Here is a 21061-nt window from a genome sequence, read left to right on the forward strand (position 1 = left end):
TCACAGCCATCACAGCCCTCAGTCTCTCACTGCCCCCCAGAGCCCCACAGCCCTTCACGCAGGCCTCACACAGCCCCTTATAGCCCTCACAGTCCCTGTAAGCTCTCACAACCCTCACAGCCCCCAGAACCCCTCCTCACGCAGCCCCTATAGCCCCTCACAGCCTCTATAACCCACCACAGCTCTCACACAGCCCTATAGCCCCTCACAGTCCCTATAACCCACCACAGACCCCAGTCCCCATAAACCTCAGAGCCCCCCAGCCCCGAGAAATGAACCACCACAAGTACAAACCTGCAGACTCTTTTTATTAAATTCTCCCGTTTCATCTGTACAGAAAAAAATGCACATTATTATGTTCAGAATCTCAGTAACATCTCAAAATTACACAGCATGGACATGTAAAAAAAAACCCCAAAACAAACCAACAAACCAAAACAAAACCAAACAAAAGAAAAAAAACCAACCCAAACAAGGAGCAGCCAGGATTTATACACAGAAAGGGAAAACAATTTACAAAAAAAAAAAAGTCTTGTTAATGTCACATTTAAAAATGAAAATAAAAAGAGACTAAGTTCGAACAGCGTTTGCTGTACAAGAGGAATGCGCTGGGTCTGCTCTGTACACTGGGTGCCCCTCGCCCTCACGACACGGCACAGCTCCTGACCCTCCTTCACACCTTTCCCTTCTCTCCTAGCTCAGCACTTCCCAAGGCGAGAGCTATGTGAGCACATCTGACCCAGCCCTTGCAGGGGCAGCGGGGTGGGATTTCAGGAGCACGTTCACCCTGGAAGGGATCTTTTGCTATGGAATAAGATTTGGGTGTTGTGGAAGGAGAAAATCTGCCTCTGAGCAATGGTGTTACTCTTCCCTGTCCCATACAGAACTCAATGAGTGGATGCAGAATTCCACCAGCACAGGACAAACAGAGGTGCAGCTGAATTCTCTCTGGCACATGTGATTTGGGTCTCCCCTAACCGTGACTCATCGGTGGATGTCAAAAGGCAGGTTTGGCTCTCAAATGGGGAGACTACACAAAGATCAGTACCTGGGAGCTGCCTGGAGGATGCAAACCCCACAATTAAGAACATGCTCTTACACAGACCCACACTGCAGCTGAGTCCACACAGCTGTTTTGAATAGGGACAGAAGTGCTAGGTGAAATGTCCTGGTTTCATATCACACTCGTGCACTCACACACCTCAAAACTACCTTTGCTTTTCTTCTTAGAGCAAAAATAAAAATCCCTACAATCTTCTTTCACTAAATAATAAAGTTGTGTTTTAACAGAAGTCACCATTCAACTTGAACACAATTCCTCTACAACATTATGGGATTCCAGCGATTGATCCCTCTGGCTTGTCATGTTTCTTCCCTCTGTACCTACCTGCAGTTAGTTTCTGTACTTGAGACATTCACCTCTCCAGTGTTTTTCTACAATGTGCTTACTGTGAATCCTTCCAGAGCAAGACTGGTTATATCACACAAATTTAAGCATCAGATTCCGGAGGAAATGATAAAGTTTTGCTACAGAATTATTTGACCTTCACTAAATCCTTTCCAGCCCTTTGCAGGGGTACAGACATAGGGATACTCCAGCCAACCTGCTGGACAGTACTTCCAAGTGCCAGGAATTTCGCTCCTACCCAGATGAGCTACTCCAGCAGCCTAATGACAAAAGCAAGGCAGGAGAATCCCAATTTGAAACTCTCAAAAGGACTTGATTAGTCTCGCTAGGTAAACAATAAATAAGCTTATTACTGTGAACAAGGATGAACAGTAACAAGCAGCAGGAGTGAAGTAATGAGGTGCACATCACACACAGTTCCCAACACGTGCATGTTCCATCTCTTAGGAAATATAACTTGTTAACCCTCTCAGCAGCAAGGCTGGGCTCAATCTCAGAGGCCTCCTCCAACCTTGATGACTCTATGATTCTATGCCTTGCTAGATCCCAGTCATCCACATCCCTTCCAACCACACCCTGACCATCAGCATCACCAAGTCTAGATAAACTCTCCAAGAAAAGGTTTTGTAATGATGAGGAGAAAAAAAGCGACCAGCAACCACCTCCTGAACTGCCTTTAGTGGAAGGCAGCCTTCTCCGGCAAGAGGCAAGGGTCACAAAGAGGAAAGAGTACCAAGTGTTTTTTTCACACTAACACTTCTCTTGGCTGACTGCAGCTATTTCTAACACTCTGTTACATCAGAGAAGTTAAAAAGGCTTCCTCAAGTTCAAGGCAACAGCAGTATTTCTATCTTACAACCATTTCTCACACCTTCCTGTAAGGGTGGTGAGGCACTGGCACAGGCTGCCCAGAGGGGCTGTGGACTCCCCATCCCTGGAAGTGTTCAAGACCAGGTTGGATAGGGGTCCCACCCATGGCAGGGGGGTTGGAATGAGATTAGCTTTAAGGTCCCTTCCAACCCAAACTATTCTGTGATTCCATGAATCTTTCTTTCCCTGCAGCAGAAAACAGTTACCTGCAGGCAAGATGATGTGTTGGCAATGGCACAAGCAGGTTATTTTTGGAAGAGTACTCCTGTGGGTTTCTGTGCTTGTGAAACCTCTGGATCTTTTAGATATGCACAAAAAGGAGAAGAATTTTTCAAGACTGGAACTGGCAGATTTTTAGTGAAGAGAAAAGCAAATTTGGTCACTGGCAGTGGCCCCTTTTTTAAAATGTGAAAAGCTAACATGCTCAATGACAAAATGGCCTGGATCCTCTGCCCGTGTCCACCTTTTAAAAGGTGGGTCGGTGTCTTTATGGTGACAAAGGGCATCTGAGGGAATTGTGTAGAGATTTATTTAGTATCCTACTTTTGCTTACAAGGGCCTCCAGCCACATACCTCTAACACCATCCCAGCACACTCACACTGAATCAGAACTCCCAGGTGAGCCAGCTGACACAGGCAGAAACACCACCAACCACAGACTAATATCACTGCAGAGCACAGACGCCTAATGCAGCGCTCCAGGCACCCTGACCTTAAACTTCTCCAAATTAAAAAGCAAGAAACCCCAGAAAGCCTTGTATCTGAAAGTAAAGAAAGTCACCTTCAGAGCTGAACAGGGTTTACATTCAGAACTATGGCTACAAACCTACAATTTTCACTGCAATGTCTTTTGGAATTTAGTGGAAGATGCTATTTCTAGACAATAAACCATCTAATTAGGCTTTTCAAACTCATCAGGTTACAAAATGCCTTCTCAAAAAGTCACAACAGTTTTAAAAAAGCCCTCTGATGGCAGTTTAATTATGCCTGATAGACATGTTTTAGCAGCAGGACTCGTGCCAGCAGGCAAGGCTGCACCAAGATCCCACTTCCCTTGCCGGCAGCTCTGCGAACACACCCATCTCTACAGCAGCCGTTTCAGCACTCAGTCAAGTGAAACAACACACACTTCTAATTGCCAAACTAACATTTGTGGTGTTACACACCTGTGCTACCTCAAAGGACCTGATTAACTGTTCCTCTTCTGCTCCACTTCATGCTGTCAAGCTCCATTAGCACGAGGGAAGAGGGGCAAGAGAAGGAATTCAGGCTTAAATTCTGTTCTACCTAACCTCTGAATGGCAATCCTACCATGCACTAACTCTCCACTCTGAATCCTCCTCGTTGCTCAAACTTTGGCTACTGCTTGCCTTGTGTTCATAGTACTTTGCTACAAAACCAGAAGTGTTTGTGAAAGACTCACTAGCACAGTAAGGCTAAAACCACATCACTAACAGTTTTCCACCCATCCTCAGAGCAGGATGAAGGCATGTTTGCAAAAAGCTTCAGTTGCAGCAAAAGCTCACAGTATTTTGTATATGCCATTCCATACACACAGCAGCATCAGAATCAGCTGGTCCACACTCCAAAGTGTCTCAAAACCACCTCCAATGTTCTTCTAGAGAACAATGAGGACTGGAAACATCAGGTCTTACCTAGCAGTGTGCTACGTGGGAAAATAAAGTTATGGTTCAAGCATCAGCCTAAGTTGGACAGCTTCAGGCACATGGTTTTTACCACAGCACACACAGGTGAGCACATGTAAAAGGTGAATAAAATATATCCAACTCTACACATGGACTCTCATGCAGCCTCTTCTAGATCTCACCAACAAACTCCACGTTTCAGTCAAAGCACCTGTCTTATGGCCTCCATACCTCCTTGGACTTGAGGAACAAAGATGATGATAAGAAGAGGCCACAGCTACTGGTGCAGCTTTCCTAAAACACCTGCTTTGGGCTCCTGGGTGTGAGTATTAGGTTCTGGAGGTGTAACTACACATAATGTGAGTGCACACACATTGATGGTATCTACGCAAAAGCCACTTCCCTTAAAGATCCAGATGTTTATGCCTTTCATACAACACTATCATCCTCTCATCCACTCCTGCTTGACCTTCTGGACCAGCACCTGTGTCCTGCATCCCAGGAAACACCAGCTGCTGTCACTATCAATCATAATTGTGGAAATGAAAAATCACTCTTCAGTGTTACCATTCAAACTGTTGAGACCCAGGCCGTGGTGACAAACCACTGTGCTAGCCCACAAGTAACCATTACACAGATAGAGCACGTGGAGTGTTTGGTCGCTTCCCGCATCACTGGCGGAGCACTGCCCTGCCGGTGTGTCAATACCATCTATAGCCAGTTAATTTGGAAGGGGAACAGCTTAGCAGCCGTGAGGTAAAATAAAAGGAGTGTTAGAATTTTACTGCATCATCGCTAATAAAGAATTTAACCGAGTAACTGATCAGGGCACTTAATGCCCACTGACAGCAGCACTGTTCACTACTGACAGGCTCTATGCACCTCGTGTCTACACCATTTCTTTAATCTACTGAAATACAAGTTGTACAGCTCATGTGAATATTCAGTCCTGGTCAGTATTTTATTCTATCTTGCGAGCGGCAGAGAAAGAAAGGGAGGACATCTTTTCAGCCAAAAAAAATCCACAGTCACAAAAGCAGGATATTCACTAGGAGATGACACCACTGACTGGTGTCCTTAGGTTGTCCAAGACTATGCTCTGAAGATGCTTTACACAGACGAGCAAGATGTCCAAAACAAGGCCAACTGTGGTGTAAGATGCAATTTACCCTTTAATTTCCTGCCTCAATTTCACCCAGCCACAGAGGATGACTAGATTTCAGTATGAACCGTTACCTAAATCATATAGTCGGTATGCAGATATATGTCTGTCTTTAAAAATTTACTTAAAAACTGCTTGAGCTGCAGGTCATATCAGTCTGATTTGGAGAGTGAAGGCAGTTCCAACAGTACAACAGAGACTTGTCTACAGGCAGGTAAACGAGAGTCTGCTAACAAAGGGTTAACAAAAGCTGCTGGCTGGGCTGCCAATGTTGCACACAAACTTTCATAGGATGAAGATGCTGTGGATGAGATCCAGGATGGGAAAACTGAGCCAACACCTGCTGCTGTTCTAATTTTTTTTTTTTTTTATTCTCCTCTCACAAGAGGGGGTGGGTTGACTATACAGAGGAGGGCTGTACAAAACTGGGCACTGGGCAGGCATTTCTTCAGCAGGCAATCCAGGCTCTACCTGTCCTTGAGCTCTCTTGTCACCCGCTTGGTGATGCGTCCACACATCAGGCCGATGAGGAAGAGTATACAGATGCCGAACGTGATCACAGACAGTATGTAATTCTTGGACGGAGAGGTCATAACTTGCATGGCAAGGTCAGAAAAGCCTTCTGCTGGGGCAACCTGGAGGTGAAAAGGGAATAACTGAGCCAAGCTGTGCTTTCCATGCAAATCCTCAACCATGGCATTTATCAGCTTTAGTTTCTGGTACTGCTATTGCCTCTGTCATCGTCAGACTTGGCCTGAACCAGACACAAAAGCAGGGCTTGCAGTGATTCACCTGAAGGAACTGCTGCTCAGTTATAAGTTCTGCTTAATAACATCAAGCTCTGCTGCCCCTTTTCACTGTCCCAGACCACCTCCACAAGAGACTAAACCCTGTGTGCACAAAAGACAGTTTAATTCTGCATTGTTTGGGATGAATCCCAGATATAGAGATCAAAGTCCAAAAAAAGAAGACCTGATTTCAGCTTTTCTGGATCAAACTCAAAAATACTAAACTTCATTCAGAGACAAGAATTTCATTACAGTTGAAATTTTACATAAACATACTGCAACAGAAAGATCTAAAGCACAAAAAAAGGGAAATCCTTTACCTTTGCAGCATAGCTCCACATTTCAATACGATCGTTAAGGCGTTTCTTGCATTCAGGCTGCAACCTCACACGCTTATCTTCCAGAGCTTCCATTAAGCATGACATCTCTGTAATGCCAGAAGATGGTGTTAGAAAATAGACGCAGCAGCTTCAACAACATGCTAGGGAAAGGAGTACTTCCACTCTCATGAAGGCTGACAGTTACATGGCTTTCCAAACAGACTTGCCAGCCAGGCAGATTATGTACAAAGCCCTGCTGTACCCACCGGAGCCAGCAATTTCATCAAGATTCATGATCAATATTGCATTTTGACTTCCAAAAAGAAATTACAGTACATATCCAGTATATAATTCATGTGATTTACATGAGATTTTATAAAGTCTTATAAATTTGCATCTTTAATGAGCTGTACTGTAAGTTCCATGCCACTACCCTTTCGAGAGAGCTAAGATCAAATTCAGCTCAGGAAAAAACACAGTCTTATCTTCTTAGGCTTGCTAGGAGTTTCTTTTGATCAATGAAACATTTTGAAAAGTTTAACTTCCTGAGTTCTCACACAGTCCTGTGGAAAGGAAATGGGATCACAGTGTTCTGGTGCCTATGGAGCAGCTTGGCCAACTCATAAGCTTTTATATGCTCATATGAGACACATAAAATTTTGTCTTTTATACTCATGCTACCATACTTGACTAATCCCTAATTGGATGCTTTCTGTTTTGCAGTGAAGTTATTTAGTTCACAGCAAACAGGCTGCAAACTTTAAACTAACTCCAGACTTTTAATACACAATTGTCAGTTCAAGCGCTCGGAGGCAGAGTCCTCTCTAAGCCACAGACTCCTGCAGACCTTCAGTGCCAACAGATCAGAATACACATCAAAAGAATTATGACAAAACAGGAATAAATAAAGGATATCCAGAATTTCAGAAAGGCTTTCAGTAACCAGCATGAAAGATGATGGTTAGAAAAATACTTGGATGCTATTTTTAATGCCAGATAAACTCAGAGAGATGGGAAAGTTCAGAACTTTTTCCTCACTTGCTTTTCTTAAATAGCCATGAGTACTACCCAGGTAGCTAACATAATACCAGTAACAAAGTGAAAGTGCTTTACCTCAAACAGGAAAAGAAAGGGTAAGGAAATACTTGAATAAGTTCTGTTTCAAGTGGTCTGAACTTATTGAACTCAGTCTTGGAGGACTTGAAACAGTTGGAATCTCAAAGGCTTTAGCTGCTATGTGAACTTAGAAAGTGAAGTCATGATTACCTATCCTCTGCAGCAATGCTGGAAAGGAAAAAACTGGTATCTTTAAGCAGAGGAGACAAAAATGAAATCAAAGTACTTCAGTTTCATTTTAAATTATGAAAGGAAGGAGCAAACCATGGACAAAGAGTGACACAAAGAAAGAAGGACCAAGGGGATTAGTTAAGAATGAACCTCAGGAAACCAAACCAAGAGAAGCAGCTTAATTCCAGGGAAGCTTTTGATAGAGTCGTAAGTAAGCTTGGGAGCTGTATCTTGTGTCAAGCTGATACAGGGTGGGGGACAAACCTCACTGAAAAATGAGTCCATGTGTATTAAGAGCTCATTTTCATTGGGATTTAACTGAGGAGGGATTTTATAGAAGGTTTATGGATCTGCTATCACACACTATTGTCAGCAGTCACATGAATGATGGCACATAAAATATACTCATTTAATCTGCAGATAAGGCTGCAAGGATATTAGATCAGGATTGAGGAATAGGTCCTTGGACACAAGGAAGGACTTCTTGATACCCATCCATCTACCATCTCTGCTGTTCCATCCTGTTGTCCACAAAGGATTAGTGGAAACATCTTGTACTTAAGATAATGGTGGTAACAACATGCAGGTGAAGTATCTCAGGACTGAAAGGTTATACAAGTGAAGTCAAGCACTTACGGCGTCCTCTCCCAGGTGGAATGGCAGCACAGTGGTGTTTGATGTCTAGGGCACAGGCTGTGTGGAGCACTGGGTCAACAAATATATCTGCTTTGCTTTCCTTCAGCATGTTGAGCACTTCCTGGGGAGAAGGAAATTACAAGTATGCCTCAGAAAAAGGAGAGAGACGAAAACTCATGCTGCTTAATGTTTCTGGAAGGTGTATCATCTTTTTCAAACCAGGATCATGACCACTGGCCTTGGATGAGGCTATGAATGCTGGCTTAGACTGAAATAAATGTCCTGCTTTGCAATGATTACAGCAGTTACATTCATTAAAACACTCCTGTTAAACTAAAATACAAAGTCAGTATGCCAGGGTTACTGCAGTTAGAACTGGAATCAGCTGCTATAGCCATGGGGCAATTCACAGGGCCTCAATTATACAGCCAGTGCCTAGGCCATGCCCAGCACCCAGGAAGTCTACAATGGAGACAGCACCAGGAAACAGATTAGTAACGAGAAACTTTGGCAACCTTAATCAAGCAAGGATTCAAGCCTGGAATTGCAAAGGAGGCACTGTCGACACAATTTTCACTGGCAAATTGAAACTGAATTGAAACACTGCAGGCCAGAACTGAGATGTGTGGGGAAATTTTAGAGCTATGGTCTCATACTAGCTACAACATGGCCTGGGCTGTGTTCTGGAAAAATCAGGCTTCTGCAGGGACGAGATGCCTTTTAGAGCACATTCAATTTCTTTTCTTTACCTTCTTGCACATTTCAGTTTTTATTTTCAGCAGATTCACTTTCAGACATTCTTCCACCTGCCCAGTCTGTTCCTGAGCTGCTGCTTCTTCTGCACACAAGCTGGAAATCTATTTTGAAAAATGTGTTTTAACATAAATAGTTCACAACAATCATTCTGCCTTTTAGCACATTTATATCTCAATACATTAGTTCATCACAGGGCACAGCTAGAGAATATGTGATGAGATTCCTTCCCCCCCAAATCCCCAGAGCCAAATGCAGCCTGGCTCATGCAATATGCATACCCTTTGAAACCCAACTGCAAGAAGTCAATATTGCTGTACTGAGGAGGAGGGCAGGGAGGAAAACAGCATGGAAAGAATGTGCAAGTATGAAATAAGTAACACTTGAAGTATGGCCAACTCTGCTATCAAAAGTTAAAACTCAAAAACCTGACTGTGTTCCAGTTAAGGCTGACAAGACCAGAGAACTAACAGACATTTTTTGACAACAGGAAAGCAGTATTTTTCCATAGTCACAAGTACAGATGAGATCCTAGGTGAAAAAATTAACTTCATATTCGCACTGCACAGGGAACTGCAATTCCTGCACACTGGGCAAAATCCACGAGCAGAGAATCTGACTAACTAGGAGCAGCTCAAAGGACTTTTTGTTTTTATTATTAGGAAAGGTGATGCTTTAAGAAAAAAAACCTGTTACATGAAGGGAGTTTTCATCCTGTAGAGGTAGCTATGGAGGTACTTGTCCTACCTACCTCATCAGAACAATGCATCTGGAGCTGGGGATCCAGCCGATAATCAAGGGCTGATTCCTGGATTATCACTCGGATTTGGTCCTCGCAGTCTGGAGAGAGACGCTATTAAGAGGAGAAAGTCATTAACTCACTCATGACCTTTATTTTCATAAATCAATCCTCTTGCACTTTAACCTCTGTATTTCCTAATACCAGTACAGGAACATAAACCCCTCATTTATGTACAGCCTGTTACATACAGTGAACACACCACAAATCTGATTTGCTATTCAACGACTGTTGCTCAGCACGATCCTGCAGTTTCTCATCTGCATGCACCAGCTCTACTCACCTGGTCTGCATATTTCAACTTCAAGCATGAGATGACTTGCCCTTCCAACTCTGTATCATCCTTGGCCCTATTGAGGATATTTTGGCAGAATTTTGGTATGTCTGCTTTGCATGCCTTCCTGAGCACAGGATTCAAGCGGTAATCTAACAGGGAAAGATAACAGAGCTTCATTAGAGCACACACCTCCTCTGGCTGCAGAACATAACACTTTGAAAGAGACTGGAGAGAGATCTCCTGGATGACACTGTACCACCAAGGAGCTTAATTTTTGGGAAAAATAGTATATTTTCACCACAGAATCTCAACTTGTGAGATAAGAGTTTCAGGAATAAAGAGGATTCAGCAACACATACTGACCCTCAGGAACATGACTAAGATCAGGGTGTGCACTGAAAACCACAAACAAGAATAGAAAAAAATTATATTCTTCCAGCCATGCAGAACACTCAGCAGCTCAAGGAAGCAAGTTAAGTTTTTTTCAGAAGAAGATACCTGTGTTCTGTGTAATCTGGCGCTTGGTAATCATCTGCTTGCATTTAGGATCCATCACTTCACTGTTCTTGTTTTGTTTCAAACACTGCAACATATTTTTTGAGTCTGCCTCTGGACAAAACCGCTACCAAAAAAACCCAAAAAACAGCAAGTTTGATCACTAAGCACTTGAAAAAACAAAACCCCAAACCAACAGCTTCCAATTCATGGAAGAGAATAACCACCTGGCCAATGCAGATGTATACAGCCCAAATACCTCCTATTAGAAAGAACAGTGTTACTCTCTGAATTGACTGTGGGCATTAAAGTCTCTGATTATGGACTGAGCGCTGAGCTGGACAGTCCTGACTGGCTTCTAGGCACCACCTCATGTTGGTCTAATTCTTGCAATCCTCACTATTTCTGTGAGATCACAGGTCTTTTTTTAAGAGCATGAATCTGCACTGGAGAGCAAAAACTTCTCCAGATGTTGTTTTCTGGCCAAAACATGGAGTCAGGGCACTGCACACAGACCACACATAATAGTGTTTCAGGGCTTGCAATTCTGGCTACTGTGCAAGAGTATCTTGCATGAACATTCTCTGCTGCTTTCCACATGGTACCATTTTAAGTCATCATTTCTAATTTTAAATTTTGCATGAAAAATTGCTTTATTGGTTTAATTAAATTAATTAAATTAATTTAACTAATTTTAATTAATTACTTTAATTAATTTAAATTAATGCTTTATTGGTTTGATGAAAGTCTGTGTGCACCAGGTCAGCAGTGAACTGAAGACATTACTCTTCTCTGTAATCATAACTTCTTCCCCTTTGCTAAAAGCCAATCCAAACCCAATATGACTGGATGAAAACTGCATTAGAAGCCTCAGCACAGATTTCTTCCTCAATTCTACTGGCAGTTGGGAAGACAAATTTATTAGCACACAGGCTTTGATCAGGAATTTGAAAGAGAAGAGCCCTGAAGAAACTTCAGGCTGATTCAGAGTTAAGAAACAGATTACACTGCAAAAAAGCAATCATACTTCTGAAACAACACAGCATTCTTGCAATAAGCCTTCATGGGAAGCTCAAAGCCAGTAGAGCTCTTATATCCCAACCCCACTCTCTTAAATGAGCTCACTACCATTACCTTGATCATCTGCTTGCAGACTCTCATGAGTGTGTAGTCCAGTTCTGGATCCATCATCTCTGTCTCCTGCAGTTTAAAAACCTTCTGGTGGCACCGTGTACTCAACTGCTTCTTGATTTCTTTCAGGCACTCAATAATCTACAACACAGTATTGCAATTGTAACAGACACACTTGATATGGTTCTGTCATACACTGCTCTGCGTTCCCCCGATGGCTACAGCACCTGACTGGGGCAGTTAAGTTCCCAATGCCTAGATTTTATCCAAGTCATTACCAACGCTTATTTGCAGGACTTGCTTTAAGCTCATCTTTTCTCACAAAGATTTAAGGAGATGAAGGAGGTCTCCTGGACTCACTCCAAAACCCCTAATCTCATCTTGCAGACATTCTGCCTAAGAAATCCTTAGCAACATTTGCAGCAACCAGCTGCTAATAGCTTCAAACCAGCACTAACTGAAGAACGAAGTGCTCACAGCACTGCATTCTCCCAGTATTAATGCCTGTGCACCACTGGAAAAAAAAGAAATTAACATTCCAAAGTACTACCAAAACATTTCAGTGATATCAATATGAAAATCTCAAGCTGCACTCACAGGGGCAAAAGTGTTCTTCAAAAGTTTGCTGAAATGAAAGTACAAATTAAATTTTGAATTATTAATAAAACCCATTACCTGAGCATTGCCATAGGGCATGTTTTGGCAGTAATTCTTGATGTCACTTTTACAAGCCTCATACAGTTCTGGTTCAAGTCTGATATCCTCCGTCTGCAGGAAAAAATTACAACATGAACTTTTAAGTAGGCCTCAAGACTATTTTACTTTGCTAATCCCCTAACTAGAGGCCTCTACTCACAAATGCAAGCAACTCTCACAACAGGCATTCAGTTTCTCTGAAGTTAAGGGTCTTGGCTGTGGGAAGTGGTGTTAGTGGGAAAACAAATTTGCAATTCCACACAGAGATCCGTTAGCGATTTAGACAGAAGAAAGAGTTTTATATCAAATTTTAGAGCTTGCAAGTTGTTTCCACTGCTTCTCCTAAAGGGGAATCATCACAAACATCCAAGACAACTAAAATCTTTCCATGTGAAAGCTAAAGGACTTATTAACAGCCACCCATCTAGTAGGTGATCTGGAGGGTGTGAATGAAGTTTCCTGCTTTTGGTGATGCCCAGCATTTGAATTCTTCCATACAAAGGCAGAGTGCTGCCTCTTCTGATATGGGTCTACTTAAGGTGAAGCTTTAACACTCAAACAGTATCTACTGGACAAAGACCTTAAGAGTTTATTGCTGCAAGCACTGCAGCAGGAAGCTGAGAGGCAGCCTTGCCTACCAGAACAAACACTACTCCTATTTATCCACTGAGCAACTTGGAGCAGCTGGAGTCGAGTTGCTTCATCTGTGCTTGTTTCCTCAGTCTGTAAAATGAAGCTTTTATTCTCTCCTAGAGGACTTTAAGGACATCAGCATGTGTAGCACGTTGCTATCTAACACTAAACATAATCACTTCTAGCTGAAATTCCAATGACCATTTAGATTGCCTTAGCCTTCATGAGACTATATTTAAGGCATTAAAGTAGACAATCATTACTTTCACCGTGAAGGGCAACTGAGCCTCACGTTATAAGAAGAGCAGAAAAAAAATTAGATACATCTCACAAACGAGCTTCCTTTTTCCCCCAGGGCGGACAAACCAGGAAGCTTTAATTGAGGGACCTTGCTACAAGAGAGGGCAGACCAAGAGTTTCAGGCATGTTTACCATCTCTAGCTCCTCAACACGCAGCTGTTTGCGGCACTTCAGAGAGACCCTGTGCTCCTTGGCATCCTGCAAAGTATCATTGCGCACAGTTGTGCTCAGACAGATCACTACATCCACCCTGCAGAAAAGAAAACAGCTTTTTACTCATACACCCTCCACTAAGACTGGCCAAGGTTGGTGTTGGATCCCACATCAGAGAAACTGACTCCAATAATCCAAACACAGTATAAAGTCCTGGTGCATTTGTGCATCTGTGCTTACTTGTAGCCTGGGCACAGCTTTATGCAGAGTAACTGGATCACAATTAAAACCTAAATTGGAGCCTAGATCAGCAGACAGGAAGATAATATTCAAAACCTCACCTCCCCTCTGCCCAGCAAGACCCCTGCTCTTAAGTCATGTCAGCACTTTAGAAAAGCTTTGCTTAATCTCAGAAACAGATGAAGGTGAGTATCTCCACAGCATTGCAAGCAATCCTTTTACACTGTGGGAAGGGCATTTATATCATAAAATGCAAATAGTCCTGCTACCCACAAACAGGACTGACCTTGTGTGTAGTTTAGCCTTACGTCATTGCAGTACGCCATTAAAAAAACCCCCACCTTATATTGAAATGAATAAACCAGCTAAAACAAGTGGGATGTTTTCCCTTCCCAGATCAGCAACTGGAACAACACTAGTCTGCCTCTTAGAAGATGATGAATCTAGCAAGGATATAAAACATTCTGGCACATGCAATCCACTAATTGTAATCATTAGCTAATTTCACAGCAAGGAAAGTAAAGAGGACAGGTTTGTATCCAGGAGAAAGGCAGAAGTAATTTAAAGAGGCAGCCAACGCCTCTACCTTAAGCATCTGCAGAACACAGTCACTAAGGGAACACACACAAAACAATCAGCCTTAAAAGGAAGTCCAACGTTTTCTGTCCTATCATGAAATATCCTGTAAGTGAATTACATCTTTATACAATCAGATTACTGTTGGGTCAGGCACTACATACTTTTTTTTGATGTTGGGGCAAAGTTTCAGCACATCCTCTTTGCAAGCCATTTTAAACTTGTATGAGAACCTAAAATCTTTCATTTGAACCTGCAAGAGAGAAATGGGGAGAAAAACAACTTTGGTCACCTGGAGTTAAAAAGAAGTGCTGCCCTAAAGAATACTTGTTGAATTGTAAAAGCAGCAAATGCTTTTGCCCACAACTTATTAGCATGGAAGCAAGGGGTATGCTGCACTGCTGAAGAAGTCGGGACTCTGTCTACCACACACCAGGGAGGAAAGAAGACCTGAAATTACATCAGCTTCAGAAGTGACCATTTATGATCAGGCATGCAAGTACAACTGTCTGAATTCACAGGGGCTCTTTAAATACAGCGGGAAATCAATTCCAAATAAGGAGGGTTTTCATAATTAGCTAATTTCTATCAACACCATGAAAGAACAGAACATAGGCTTCCGCTGACAGCAGACAAAAGCATTGCTTACCAGCTGGAAATGAGTAACTCCAATTGCACATTTTTCATTCATTTCCTTCTGGTGTTTGTTCTGTATTAGACACTCCATCAGGTCCCCAGAATCAATCTGGTTGTCTGCAACCTCCTGAAGAAGAGATGAAAGGCTTAAAAATGAGCTGCTCTTACAACACATGAGTTTTATGCTCTTTTAGCCCACTGTGACCAGGAAATAATGGAACTTACAGTCACCATTAACTGACCGCCCTAGAGTTGCACCACACAAGTCTACTACACAACTACACTTACACAGTTCAGAAATGAACCATCTCAGGAACATAGACACCTTAGACTCAGGAGAACACACTGCAGAGACTCAATGCTTACAGGACGTATTACAATTAGGTGCCTTCATTGCTATTTAACTACTCAATCCTAGATCGGTGTAAAAAGTTATTTCAGCAGTGCTGAGCAGCTGCACAGGAGAGCAGCTACACACACTGCTTGCAGGTAAGAGAGAAGGAAAAAAGTGTGGGTTTTAACTCACTGTAAAGAGTGTTTTTCCCAAGTACAGGGCAATTTCCATCTTCAAACTAGCTTTTATACTAGGGCTCTGACAGCAGCACAAGTACTAGGTGGAACTAAAGATTTTTATTTTGGGGGGATTCTTTAAATTAAAGACTTTTTGAACTGATTACCTCTGATTTTACTTTTGAAGTGTAGCAAGAACTAACACTAAAACCCTCTAACCTTTCCTACAAAGTAATTTTTCCTCAAAGATATTCACACTATTATGGAGTACTCACATGACAGAATGTCTGGATAATGGGCTCACATGCTCTCATCAGCAAGGCTTCAATTTGAATGTCCTGCAGAAAACATGCAATATTCCATTTTCACAGTGAATGGACAAGAAATTAAGGCTCTGAAAAAAACCCCTGTGACAACAAGTCAAACTCAACCCAGTTTACAGAGTTTTGAAAATGCAATCCAGACAGCTTTGCCCTTCAGTTCTGGAAATCCCAGGGTTCACTCTTGCCAGCAACACAGCAAATGCAAGACAAGCATTCCAGCTTAAGGCAAGAGCCTGGTCTCCACAGAAACTCATGGCTTGGATAATTCAGCCAGTCTCTTCCAAACTGGGTGCTAAAGCACTAGAAATTCACCTTACACCTAGGTAGGTGTTGAATATTTATGATAGTTCTGAGCAAACCAAAGTTTCTCAGCACTGCAAGGAAGCTTTCCCTAGGGCAAAATGTAAATTTTAAGAGATATGGGGAACAGTCTGGGGCGCAACACTCAAATCTGCAGCTTCATAAAACAGATAAAGCTGCCAATCTCACTGAACATCTACTGATGTTTCAGGTGGTTATTTCTTCCAAAGTTTTGGAGAGGGAAGTTGCAATATGGCATTCAAAAATACTCGCAAGCAAGACCACAATCTGAAGAACTATCATGTATCTTGACTTATATTAAAGGTAACTGGATTATCTGTGCAAGAAATCTTAGCTTCAGTACCACAAGTGATCTTTTAAGCAGGAGAAATGCCATTACCATCCCAAAATCCTGAACTCTTGTTCATTTCTCTTCCTCAAGAACCCCCTGAGAAAACCCACTGTATGGGGTGAAGAGAATGTTCTCTGATCCACGAGAGCTGCATTTCTACAGCTACTCTAACTTCAATTTTTCCATCATGATCAAAATGACATGCTTAACTAGACACGCTCAACTATTCCCTTTACCCCAGGCTGAAAAGCACTCACCTCAGACTCCAGCTCAGTGAGGTTTCCCACTATGTCTCTGCAATCAGACACCAAGTCATCCAGATGGTCCTGAAGGCATTCCAGCTCCTACAGAAACACACATTTAAGTGTGGGATCCAAGAACCCAAGTTGAAGTTTTGAGCATACAATACTGTTACACATGTGAAACTCCCTCCCCTTTGTAAAGTCCTAAATCTCATTTGATCCCAGTCCTCTACTGACACCCCCAGAACTCACGTCACATATGTAGTGATGATTGAGAATGTTGGTCTAGGATGTTATCACTTGTCCTCAAAAACTGCATGATGTGCTTTCACTTCGGGAATATCACATTTAATTTGCCCTCTGCATAACCTTAAGGAGAGGTTAGCTACCCAAAACTACAACCCATGATGGGCCTTTAAAAATGACACTGGTCTATGCTCTATGGCATCTGCTGCTGAATGGCTCCTTCTCGACAGCCCTGCTAGGGCACAGCAATTTAACATGAAAGTATTTGTTGAAACTTTGTTAAGTAGCTGCAGATGTAAGTTCAGTTCTGTATAAACACAGGAAGCATGTCAGTATTTGCCAAATGGAAATGGGATAAAGTTTATGTGGGAAATGTCAAGCTTGTAACAGAATACTGCAAATAAGAGGTTGAGGGGGGTGGGGTTGCTTCACTGAAGTCCTTCTTGCTAACTATCCCTTTCCCCCTTCTCATTCTACTACACATTTGAACCTACTGAAGCCATGCAGCATGCACAAAGCTTCTTCATATTGCCTCAGTCTCTCAGTCTGGTGAAGATTATGTTTCAAGCTGCACTCATTTTTAATACATTCTCAGCTATAAAGAGACAGCTAAGAACAAGATGTCCCTTTATCCCCCTTTTGCCCTTCCCACCCCTCCAGCTTTGCAAACAAAGCAGCAGTGATATTGTGCACAGTACCTGCCCTGTCTCTGTTTTTTCACTGCACCACTTCCCCAGGTCAATCATGCACTTGTCCTGGAGGGCTGGGTCCAGCTTCACATCCATGGCTCGCTGATGGAGGATTCTCTGGACTTCTGCTCTGCACTCTCGTGATAGCTGCAAAGAGGACAGGGAGTGTTTAGCACATGGAGGGGGTCTAAATCCATATAGGGCAAACAAGATGCTGTCAGGTGAGGTTCTGGGAGTGACCACAAATGCCATCAGCAATCCCAGAAAGCAAAGAGTCCTGTACTGCTCAGGCCTGCCAGGGTCCCCACAAGCTATTTGGGCTCCAAAAGGGTTCAGAGCTCTGTCATTTCATTTGGATAGAGGCTCCTCTCATTCCACCAAAATTAACTGTATATTCTTAAACCTTTACTTTTTGATATGAGATGTCAGAGCAGCCCCCTAGGCTATCTGCTGCACTCCCCCTTCACTCAAAGCCACAGACTGCTTCTGAGGAAGAAAGTCAAAATAGCTCATGCCCTCAATACCAAATGGGAAGCTCAGAATGAGGCAACACAGTCCAGCTGTAATTTCTTCTCAGCAACCCCCTCTGCAGCACATCAGAATCAGCACTTGCAAAACAGGAGGAAACAAATTGTAGAAAACCAAAGGATACTGGCATGGTGCTTATCAGTCCAAAAATGCACTGTTTGAAGCTCAAAACTTAGAAAATTCAAGCCACTGGAAGCTACCTAGCATTTTGTCAACAGCACTGGAAAGAAGTACAGGTCTAAATTCCCATGAGTTTGCTTTTCAACACTAAATATCAAACCGACAGCTGCTCCCTTAGCCTACTTTCCACAAGAAAAACACATTTAAAAACCTTTTCTCTCTCTGATAGATTATTTGCAGGGTGGCTATTGATTTCTTTGGTCAGCACTAATATAAAATGGAATTAAAAAGTCTCAACTCAGCAGACTAAGAAACTGCATTAAAAAAAAATTATTCCTAAAAGAGAGATGCTTTCAATCAATACTTGACCTCTGCCACAAAAGACCTTCTAAATCAAGCTGTGGAAATTAATTTTTAAGCCACGCCATTGTGCAAACCCACCGACTCCTCAGGGCTGTGTACACTACAGTGCCAAAAGAAATGGAACTGAGTACCCAGTTGCTTTCAACCTAGTGCCCTGAGAGGCACGAGAGGGCAGCAAACTTGAGAGCAGAGCAGCTCTGAACCACAGTGTGATTATGGTAGTTCTCCAGACTGTAGGGTAGCAGCTCAGACCCCTACTGCCTTCTTTTAAGACAGCATAAGCACATTCACCAGTACAGCATGCTCCACAGAATTGGAAGGATATATTATATCAATAAGAAGAATTTAATGGAGTATAATCTGAAGCTGTACACAAATCAAAACTTAATTAGAAACAGCTGAGCAAAGCTGAACTTGAAACTCCTTTTTGCATAAAACCAATTTTGCAGCTATGTTAACTATCTGCAAGGAATCACATTCCTCTTTGGGAAGACCTAGGGGAGGACTTGCGCTGCACTTGAACAGTTCCCCCCACAGGCCCACATCACATCCTGCTGGGCCTGTTTCGCCTCACCAGAACAACCACCCAGACCTTCAGGGCACACTTGAGGAATTGAGCACCCAAAGCACTGCAACTGCCACCTATGCTAAATGTTTTTAAAGCAGCTTCTGTGAGCTCTGGCAGTGTTAGCACAGCATGTCCAACTTCCAAATATCTGTGCAACCACATCACAGATCAAAGCACAGCAAGGTGCACACTAGCACTTACCCTCCTTCCCTGCTCCTCTGTGCGATACGCATGCCTGTACAGGCAGGAGAACACAGCCCCTGGAGGCATCAGCTCACTGGTCTCATTCCAGCCATGGGTATGGCAGAGACGAGAGGCATCTCCCTGACACTTGCGGTACAGGACTGTATCCAACCTGCAAACACAAGAGTTATCACTAGCACTTCGGTCACTCAAACCTGGAACGTTCTTCATATTCCAAAATGATTCTGAGGCAGAAAATCCACTTCAAGTTTCAGGCACCACCACTGCATCACTCAGCAGAGTGTCTGACCAACTGAACCAACAGGTGGCAAAATGCCTGTCACTCAATTTGGAATCAACTCCCTAATCTTGCAAAAATAACACTGAAATCTTTAATTACAGATTAAATCTTCAATGCTTCTTGAAGCGCCTCCTATTCTCTCCTGCACCATGCCAACCAAATGCTGACATATGAGAAAAGACAAGATCTCCTTGATGTCCTGAAGCAGCAGAAAGGCAGGTACATACCACATTTGCTTGTCTAATATCTGACATGCACTTTGTACTGATACCATTCTGAAACAACCCTTAACAGTCTGAGCTGGATTAACTCTGTCTGCCCTGAATTTGAGTCATCTGAAGACTCAAGTGTCCCTTGCTTTGCATACGAGAAAACTGCAAGTGCAGATCTCTTAAGACAACGTCTAATTACATCAAAGCTACATGAAATATTGCTAACTCCCCAAAATGGAAACTTCAGATTTCTGCAACATTTGAAAAGGCAAACATGAAGTGATTTTAGTGGACACAATTATAGAGATAATTATAAAAGCAGCAAGAAACCCATTTCTACTCCATGCACCTGCATAAAGTGCAGTTAATGCAACACTTTTTATAAGCAGTTCAAGGGAACAATGGTTAAACAAGAAGAACTAATGCTGCCCAGCCTGCAACATCAACTAGAATTATCTTTACTCCCAGCAAAATGCAAGTACTATGCCTGCCTTCTTACAGCCACTTTCAGTTTGGCTCAAGCAATGGATCATCTAGCTGGAAACATGGTACACAGGCAGGAAAACAGCAACAAAGGGAAACACTAAGAGGAGGGGGGAAAATATAATTAAATATTCTTGTCTATCTATGGAGACAGTTATTGAGATGACTAAATAAAGAGCCACAAGGCCCTAAACTCTCTGGGCCCTGAAGCCCCATGTATTTTAAAAGCTCACAAATATACGTCATGCTATGAACCAAGATTCTTTTAATGTTTGATTTGAACACTCCCTACAGTAACTGAAGTCCATGACTTCTTGCCTTAGACTCTTTGTGGCCACTGAGAACAACTATTCAATTTCTTGCAGTAACCCTGTTTAATGTACTCTACCCTCCTCACCTCTCAATGTTCTTCGGAAGAAAAGCCAAACACTTAGTCTTTCCTCATTGATCATGTTTACTGAACTTATACTTTCCTCGTCTTAACCAAGACAGACACAAGGGGCTTTGTATATACTTAAAACAAAGCACTGCCATCTCTGGATGAGCAAGCTGGACAAGCAGTGCTCCAAAGGGATTTACATCTGCTCTACAGGCTGCAATCACACCTAGGGAACTTAAAAAAGGCAGAAATGGAAGCAGAAAGCTTCTCACACAGTGACTCTGTTACACTTTTAAGCCTGGTTTCCTTAAGTCCCATACTGTAGCACTCAAAGCAGATACAACTGGCTGCCACCTGCACAGAAAGTGACCTTTGACTTCAGTATAGGCAGACAAAATTCTTCAATTAAAGATGCACTGAATTTCAGAGCTCAAACTTGAGCGTTTTTTACAGTTG

At 42.6% G+C, this 21061-nt stretch overlaps 1 protein-coding gene across 1 annotated transcript in view; it reads right to left on the reverse strand.

Moving 5' to 3' along the window:
• Positions 1-5451: 5451 nt before the first annotated feature.
• GLG1 (golgi glycoprotein 1) overlaps positions 5452-21061 on the reverse strand; it is a 40972-nt gene continuing 25362 nt past the window's right edge. The window contains exons 12-27 of the mRNA XM_009076048.1: positions 19249-19402; positions 17478-17615; positions 16549-16635; positions 15592-15654; positions 14820-14933; positions 14335-14423; positions 13334-13451; positions 12248-12340; positions 11576-11713; positions 10445-10568; positions 9953-10095; positions 9622-9723; positions 8867-8974; positions 8118-8238; positions 6195-6301; positions 5452-5721 (exon numbers count right to left, since the gene is read on the reverse strand). Coding sequence (XP_009074296.1) covers positions 5554-5721; positions 6195-6301; positions 8118-8238; positions 8867-8974; positions 9622-9723; positions 9953-10095; positions 10445-10568; positions 11576-11713; positions 12248-12340; positions 13334-13451; positions 14335-14423; positions 14820-14933; positions 15592-15654; positions 16549-16635; positions 17478-17615; positions 19249-19402 — 1867 coding nt within the window. The 3' untranslated portion in view covers positions 5452-5553. The remainder of the gene's footprint in view (positions 5722-6194; positions 6302-8117; positions 8239-8866; positions 8975-9621; positions 9724-9952; positions 10096-10444; positions 10569-11575; positions 11714-12247; positions 12341-13333; positions 13452-14334; positions 14424-14819; positions 14934-15591; positions 15655-16548; positions 16636-17477; positions 17616-19248; positions 19403-21061) is intronic.

This window comes from Acanthisitta chloris, unplaced genomic scaffold (genome assembly GCF_000695815.1).
Source record: "Acanthisitta chloris isolate BGI_N310 unplaced genomic scaffold, ASM69581v1 scaffold256, whole genome shotgun sequence".
In the NCBI taxonomy this organism is placed as follows: Eukaryota; Metazoa; Chordata; class Aves; order Passeriformes; family Acanthisittidae; genus Acanthisitta; species Acanthisitta chloris.